This window comes from Oryzias melastigma, linkage group LG19 (genome assembly GCF_002922805.2).
Source record: "Oryzias melastigma strain HK-1 linkage group LG19, ASM292280v2, whole genome shotgun sequence".
In the NCBI taxonomy this organism is placed as follows: Eukaryota; Metazoa; Chordata; class Actinopteri; order Beloniformes; family Adrianichthyidae; genus Oryzias; species Oryzias melastigma.
In genome coordinates, this window is record NC_050530.1 from 16510466 (window position 1) to 16519164 (window position 8699).

Consider the following 8699-nt stretch of genomic DNA (forward strand, 5'->3'; position numbering starts at 1 on the left):
ATAAAAGTATGAGGTCTTGTCTACAATAGAGCTGATGTCTAATTAACCTTTCTACTGAAATGTATTAAAGATTTATCAAACTATACTTACATTTTTACACGCGCTGAAGAATGGGTTACTTTTTTTTAGTACTTTAGAACAAAAATGAGAAAAACTGAAGAAGAAAAATATGTTTTCACTAAATTAATTAAACCCTATTTGGTTTCAATCTAAAAAACAATTTTTAACATTTTATTTTGAAACATTTTCAAAACTTCATCTTTTAACTCACCGTGAAATGCTAAAGAATTAAGCAAAATTTAAGTTCTATAGAATTAAGCAAAATTTAAGTTCTATAAATTACATATTTATAAGAACTTTATATCCAAATATAAAACATAATGTAAAATATTGGAAACTATTGGAAAATAAATCTAATAACATTTATAATAAATAATAAATCTAAATCTAATCTGAAATTCTCATTGTTTTCAAAGTAAAATAAAAATTGTTGCTTTTGCCTTTAATGTAATTTTCTAAAAATCATATCTTAAAGTTATTTCTAGAAAAATATTTTTTATTAAATTGTTCCAAAAATATGTTTGATTTACACCAATAATATTGACCTCTTTTAATTTGAAATCCTGCTAAAACTCTGGAAATCGACAGTAAAAAGTGCTGAGAAATGACGCCATGTTCATTTCAGAAATCTATCTGTTGCCGTGGAAGGATCTGAGATCTGAAGGAGCGTAATGCGGTTCAATACGGCCCGCTCCAAAAGCTATTTGTGGCTCGTGTATCTGGTCGCCTAGGAGACAGCTGGCAGAGCTCCAGCAGGAGACCCAGTCTGACTCCAGGCAGACAGTCACGGATAAATAAATCAAGCTGACAGATGTAAACATTACATGCAATCTCACAAATTCTGTTTATTTCAAAATCCTACTCGATTCACTTTGGCGTTTTCTCTCTCTCTTTGTATTCTAGGTAAGTGTTTGTGGAGGTCTGTCAGTCTTTCTGCTTGTTTTTGCCCCACCTCCTTCACCCATCGTTACAGAGGAATATTACCTGATATGACTTTAATTTTTCCACCTGAACCTCAGGTGACTTTGAGCTGTTTTTGACATTACTGTTTCCCAACATCTCTGCTCTCATTGTATAGAATGCCACCAAAAAGAAAAGTTTGTGGTGGAACCAAGATGCAGAAAATGTGTTTGTGTGTTTGTAAGGACAGTCTGGGGAGTTTTCCTCCAGATCTCTGCTATTCTCACCTCAATTTGATGTTACTTTGCTTCATTTTTTTTTCATTTTAATTCAATTTTAACAGTGTGAGAACAATTTACATACTGTTATATTTAATTTGATTTTTTGTATGGTTATTAATTTGTCTTAAAATATTCTGTATTAAGCATTTTGGCCACTTTGGGGCAGTAAAAACAAAGTTTTCACATTATTACAGTCAGGCCTCAAATTAGGTTATTCTATTAATCTTCTTATTTGTTTTATTTTCCATCTTTTTTTAAAATAATTTACACTTTCTTTTTTTTTGATTAAGTACATGATTTATTTGAATTTATTTAAACAAATTATATATTTATATATGTATATATATAGATATATATATATTTTTTTTTTGCAAAAATGATGGACAATCCCCCAAATATTTCAAAATAAAAGCCTAGCTGAAGTCAACATGAAGCAAACGTAGGCAAAAGTCATGTCTTTCTGTGGTTACATCGCTGTAAGCGTGTTATAGTTTTTTTTTTTTTTTAGAGATAAACTGTTCAACATTAGGCTTAATACTCTATACTCTATAAAGCAGTTCAGATTAGTTAATTTTCTTCTTTTTTAATTCTGCGAACCACCAAAAAGATAAGAATCTAAACAACATTTCACACTCATTCTTCAATTTCACTCTGTAATTAATTTAGTTTTTATTCTGTTAATTTTGCCTACTAAAAAAAAAGAGAAAAGCAAACTTAGGAATCCAAGTTGCAGCAAATAGTGAGGTTGCTTTAACAGGATGAAGAAGAACTTCAGTGTTTTTGTTTTAAGGCCAAAGCCTGAGTAGATCAATGTGTCACCGACCTCAAAGCCTTCATAACAGCTCACCTGTCACACCTCCAGAGCCTCATCCTGCAGCCGCGGCTGTTGAAGCAGCTGCTTCCTCTGCCTCACATTCTCACCTGTCTTATTTCCTCAAGTCAAGCTGAGTGTCTCTTTACAGCAGCAAAGACCACAGGTTGTGGTAGATCGTAGCCTTGAGGACCTGAAGTCAGGTTGGATTCTGCAGCACATTTTTTTAACGTTCCTAAAAGATGTCCTCCCTCAACCTCATAGCTGATAAAAATCATGCTTTTTTTAACATGTTCGTGTAGCATTTTTCTAATGAGTATTTGTACTCTTTAGAAAATATGTCTTAGAAAACGACTGTTGTGGTTTAAAATGGCAAATCATAATTTAAAATAGAATAAAAGATGATGGGAGTGGGTCTTTCAGGAAGGTTTGGCTTCACGTTGGAGACATTTAAGATGGAACTAAAGGTTATTTGTTGGTTCTGGTAACCCTCATAGGTCAGATCTCTGGGTTTTTCCTTTGTCAGTGTGGAGACAGTGAAGTGTGAGAGTGGCAGACACGGTGGGATATCAGACAGAGCTCAGGGAGAGCGGCAGGAGGCCGAGGCCATGTAATGTCACAACAATTAGAGCGCTACGTCAGAGTCACTGACAGAGCGGCTCTCTGTCACTCTGTGCTTTCAGTTCAAGAATAAAAACTCTGGGTTTTAGAACGTCTGATAGAAACAGAACACTCCTGAATATTGTAAAAACATTTGAAAAATAATAGAACACTTGAATCTAATGAATATTTGGCCTGATTGCAGAATTAAAAACGAAGAGGAAGAAGCCCCTCCCTGCTTGTCCAGTGTGAAAACCATGGGGCTAAATGTGTGTTCAAGACCACTAGTTTAGAACATTTGTAGGGGTAGAAATTCACCTCTAATTTGTGGGCAGGACTGTTGGCGCAGTGCAACTCCGCCCCCTTCCCCTATCTGTTGCTGAGAGATCGGAATTGGGAACTTGTGGGCTGTCCAGTGTATTTTCTATGCTCTTATTCAAGCAGAATTTTCTAATCTTCTTTCTGACTAATCTGAATAAATACATACTCAGAAGTATAATTTTCTATATATTTGTCCTCAATCATCATAAAAATGCAGCAAGAACATGTTAGAAAGACCAAAAACATATTTTGCATCCAAATTTATCTCTAAAAATGCAATTCACCGTCACTTTTCTGTCATGTTCTGGCTATTTCTTATAATTTTGACATGATATTAGAAGTGTCTGAAATATTCAAAAAGGAAATTATCTTTAATATGACCTTGATAAAATATTTTTGTCCAGCAGCTGAAGCTGAGAGCTTCCTCTGCTGGACAGACTTTATTTGTCTAGTATAGTTTCTGTGATCTTCTCCTTAAGCGAAGCAAACTTTGTTTTCTGAATGATTTCATCATTGCTTTTCTTCGTTTTGGACCAGACAGTGAAGATAAAAGTGAGAAAGATGTGGAGACTAGAGAGTAAAATGGGATGATGGTTTAAAGGGTTTAGGTCATCCTGTTTGCTCTTTAGTCATTTAAAAAAAGAAAATGTAAACATGTAATCTGACTCGCCTAAAATCCCTAAAGAATTTACATAGGAAGCACTATCACCCGATTTAATGTCTCTGTTTTGGAACACTGATACTTTTATAAATTACATTATTCAAAAAGGCTGAAATTTAAGCTCCATTAATCACTTTAAAAACTTCATAGAAAGCCGTGGACTTTAAATTCTCCTTTTATTTAAATTAATTGGAGAAATAATTACTGAAGAAAACAAAAGTCTTGTTCAATTTAAAGAGATAACCAGTGTAATTGTAGTTTTCTACCACTAGATGGAGTCAGAGACCACATTAAATGTCCAATATTTGTTTTCAGACACATTTTTGAATTTTTATTATGTTTGATTGTTAGCAGCTACCTTTAAATTAAAAAAAATATATAAAAATAAGCAGATTATTCAGTATGCTTCATGCTTTCTATGTAAATTAAGTCACATTGGAAATTATTTTCCTCACTTTTCTCTGATAAAAAATCCATCCATCCATTTTCTTGACCGCTTCATCCCGTTCGGGGTCACGGGGTGCCGGAGCCTATCCCGGCCACTGATGGGCGAAGGCGGGGTACACCCTGGACAGGTCGCCAGTCTGTCGCAGGGCCTCTGATAAAAAATATTTCTCAAAATGTTTCTCACTAAAAGCCATTCTACATAATATGAACATATTAAAAATTTAAGTTATTCATAGCAACCTTGCAATTGACCTGTTTAATGGTTTTCTTTTATTTTTTTGCACGTTTTCAATGTTTGACAGTCTTTCATAATGTAAATATGTTGATAAAATGTATTTATTTCATTTATATTGTTTTTTTTCTCTGATTTATCCCATGTGGATTCATAGGTGGCTATAAGTTTTGGTGGTTAAATGAAAGATGTGCTGCTTTCAGTTGTAAGTTTTATTTAAAACTTTATTTTCTGACTGGGGCTGCACGGTGGTGCAGTGGTTAGCGCTCTTGTCTCACAGCGAGAAGGCCCCGGTTCGACTCCCGGCTGGGACCTTTCTGTGTGGAGTTTGCATGTTCTCCCCGTGCATGCGTGGGTTTTCACCGGGGACTCCGGCTTCCTCCCACCGTCCAAAAACATGCTTCATAGGTTAATTGGTGACTCTAAATTGTCCCTAGGTGTGAATGTGAGAGTGGATGTGTGTGATTGAGGCCCTGCGACAGACTGGCGACCTGTCCAGGGTGTACCCTGCCTTCGCCCATCAGTAGCCGGGATAGGCTCTGGCACCCCCGCGACCCCGAAAGGGAAGAAGTGGTCTGGAAGATGGATGGATTTTCTGACTGTTTGTGGGACAAAAAAAAGAAATAGATGAGTTTTCTGGTTAAGAACATTTTTCTGCTGTATGGCTGCAGGTTTGGAGATGATTTTGGAAGTTGCACACTTATAGTGTTCATTTTCAACGATATGTCAGTGTGCTAATGTGCATCAGAGTTGGATTGTTTCTGTTTCTGCCCCCAGGCTCACATGCTGCTCATCTTTGCAGTAAATGATTTCTTTCCTGTGGATCCAGTAATGCTCCATCCACACCACCACCTCTCTGCCAACTCGATTATCTGCAGTTTAATGGGTTTGCTGCACATAACTGCAGTTTGATCAGCGCCTCAGAGTATTAAAAAAAAAAAAGAGTGACTATGATGTAAGACTATAGCGGCTAGCATCGCTGCTGCTGACCCACATCTCCAGCCTGACATTTTGGAGTTTGCTGTTTTTACGCTGACAGGGCGGCTGAAAGAAACGGAGGAACTGGGGTAATGTCGCTGCAAAGAACGGCAAGATGTTGCAGACTTGTTCTTTAAACATTCAAACATAATCCTCTTTTGTTCAGGTAGTTTCAAATATCTAATCCACGCTGAAAGAAATGACTTGATGTTAATCCCAGTTTTGAGGCCGGACCGTAGGCCTCCAGGGCCAGCAGCACATCCAGAGGATAAGCTTCTTTTCCAGAAAGATAATGAAGAATTAGTCCAAAGATCTCCATAGGCTGACTGATGACTTATTACGTCTCTGCAAGTAGGGGTTTGAATTGTTGTCAGCCTCAGGTTTGCTGCAGGATGAAACTTCACTTTCTCAACCTTTTCAGGTCATATATTTTTTTTAGAGTTTAAAGGATTTGCTGCTATAAATAAAATTGTGAAAATACACAATTTCCTTCTACTGAACTCAGTTATTGATTTATTAGATCACTTGAACAAAACCTCACAGTTTTAGGAAATTTCGGGGGCTCTGGAGATGATATTGGAAAAAAAAAATGTTCCCTCGAGTGGCCACAAATTGTTCATTTGTGTGCTTAAACTAGCATTTTATGTCCACAAGTTAGCATTTTGTTATCATTTTTTCACACAAATTAGCATTCTGTAACCAGAATTGATTATTTTTGGCCCAAAAATTTGCATTTTGTCAGCTTTTTGTGTAGACAAATTGGTATGTTGTGTGCACAAATTAGTAATAGGAAATGAAGATACTAAAATACTCATTTGTGTGCGTAAAATACTTTTTTGTGGCTGCAAAAATGCTAATAAAAAGCAAAATTGTGCACACAAAATACTAATTCGTGACGACAAATTATCTATACGTGGAAACAAATTATTATTTTTCTTTGGATGTCATGTCCTGGGCTCCATAGAAAAGGAAAGACAACTCACAGTTTCAGAAAATTATTTCAAGAGCTCTTGATTTGGCATAAAAAACAATTTTTCCCTCAAATAAACAATTTGAGTGCTCAAATTAGTATTTTTATGGCAATATACTGCCTAACAATGACAATATTTAGCTAGGCAAAGTCTAAAAGTGTCTACTTAACATTTGGTGCAGAAAACGTTAACAAAAAATATCTACAGTGTCCACACTTGAATTATCATTAGATAATCTGTACATTTTTTGTTTATTCTGAAATAGTGTTTTATTTAAGACTTGATTCAACTTTTAAACTTTATTAATTTTTCATCTAAGACGCTGAATTGTTTTCTAGGATTTTAACCAATTAGATTTTTTGTATTCTTTAGTTTGGCTAGAATGCTGCACAGGAAAAACTAAAGTGTCCTCAGGAAATAATCTGGATCTTCTCATTAATTTCATGCGGATCCTCAAAGCTTCCTGGAGAGCCAAATTGTTTCCTTTAAGGCACAAGTTTCCTCAAACGCCTGAAAAGTGGATTTTAATTTTACATGAGTCTTTCAGTAGCTGAGTGCAGAATAACCTTTGTGTACATTTCTAAGTAGTTCCTGTCACCTGATGACACTATTACTCTCCAGTATGATTTTCTCATTAAAATAAAAATAAAAAAACATAGAAATTAACACTTTAAAAAAAAAATTCCTGTGGTTTTTAATTCCAAAAACAAAACATTTAAGATGTTAGATTTCTTTTGGTCCCCATACTCTGACCTTCATCTTTGATAGGATTAAACTCTGTAATTTGTTTAAAAAAGTCTGGTCTAAACTAATTATACTGTCATGCTATCATGTTAAACCAATAAATAAACTTCATCCACTGCTGTCAAGTAGATTTAAGTAGTGATCCCCTTGCTTTATTGTAGTTCACCTTTTGTTGTCTGTTGATTTTTTTTATTTATTTATTTTTTTTTTGCCCCTTGTTTACAGCTTAAATACTTCAAATTCTGATATGTAGTTTGGATGTAAATCTGCGATGAAGTCAGAACAGAAATCCTAATTTTCTAGACAAAACGAGATGTTCCTTCATTTTAATACATATTAAAGTCCTACTTGTTTGTTAATTTTCCCAAATACGTATTTTGCTTTGTTTCAGAAAAACACACGTCGTTTCAGCACATTGTTTAACATATCAATCTCTTGCTTTTTTAATAATTATTCTAATATTTGTGTTTTTGTGTTAATCATGACGTTATCGGTTGTCCCGCTATCATTCTGAAACCTGCGTTTGTTTTCGGCTGTGAGGATGAGACAAAAACAGCGGGGAGGCAGCGAGGAGCACGGCGAGCCGTGAAGTTCCATAGCAGGAGCATCATGGCAGCCCTGTAAGGCGCGTGCGCTGTGATTCACCCGGACCCCCATTGTGTGTTTGTCCTGCCTTAACCCGGTGTGAAATCCCATCCTCCCTTTTTTTTTTTTTTTTTCTCCACCTCGTATCTCTTAGTCATAGCCAGCTGGTACAAAGGAAGAGGTATTCATCCCTTTCTGACTCCCTCCCTTTTTTTCCCTGCTGTCCCAGCTGCTCACTCTCTCTGCCCCCTCCTTTTGCTCCCCTTTCCTCCTCCTCCTCCCCCACCTCCTCATCCTTCTTCTGTCTTAACCTCCTTTCCACTGTCATTTTGCTGAGACGGCGAGTGTAGAAGATGGCTCGTAGCTCAGGTGCTGGCAGCAGACTCCAGGAAGCAGCCAAGCGGGCAGCAGGACCAGACTGTTTACTCAGACAGTTTGGTGTCTTCTGGTGTAGTGGCTGAAACCACCGCTGGACCTTTATTAATGCACCTGTAACTGAGCTCTTATTTTTATATACATAACTGTGCATGAGGAGGACCAATTCAGCTGCGTGGATGATAAATTCCGAGATATTTTTTTGTGGAAATTTGCTGATTTTTAAGGAGGTGAAACCGAGGATCTCTGTGCCGCCCTAATTGGGTTTATCTGCACACTGTGGAAACCTTTTGAAGAGCAAAAACTGAAAGACCAGGATCCATCGTTCTCCTCACACACCTGTAAGGACTTCTGCAGCCAAAACAGAAGAGAAGAGGGACCAAAATCAAGTACAGAGAATACTTTTCTCGATTCCATCCCACCTGACTGGATTAATTGCTAGAGCGGCAGCATGGCGCACGCCGCCTCGCAGCTGAAGAAAAGGGCTGACGAGAACCTCAACGCCGCAGAGGAGGAGAAGGAGAAGAAGAAGGCGAGGAAGCGTTCTCGAGAAGTGAAGAAAAAGGTATATGTAAAAAAAAAAAAAAGATGGAGTTTAGAAAAACAATATGAGGAGCCGAGAGCTGACTCCAACCAGGGGGGTGTATTCTGAAGTCGTGAAGCTTCTCTTTTGTCATTGTGCAGCCTCCTCTTTAGACACGCGTGCACAACACCCATTGGGATGAGAGGGGAG

General features: G+C 37.0%; 1 protein-coding gene across 31 annotated transcripts in view; it reads left to right on the top strand.

Moving 5' to 3' along the window:
• LOC112154138 (ankyrin-3) overlaps nucleotides 1-8699 on the top strand; it is a 157155-nt gene that overhangs the window by 42356 nt on the left and 106100 nt on the right. For 10 of the 31 annotated variants that reach the window (XM_024284821.2, XM_024284820.2, XM_024284833.2 and 7 more), the window contains exon 1: nucleotides 6590-8531. The exons of 1 other annotated variant lie outside the window; for it this stretch is intronic. In XM_024284821.2, the coding sequence (XP_024140589.1) occupies nucleotides 8418-8531 (114 nt within the window). In that variant the 5' untranslated portion in view covers nucleotides 6590-8417. Of the gene's footprint in view, nucleotides 1-6579; nucleotides 8532-8699 lie in introns of those variants that run through there. 20 more of the 31 variants (XM_024284812.2, XM_024284811.2, XM_024284813.2 and 17 more) reach the window with 9 other exon arrangements.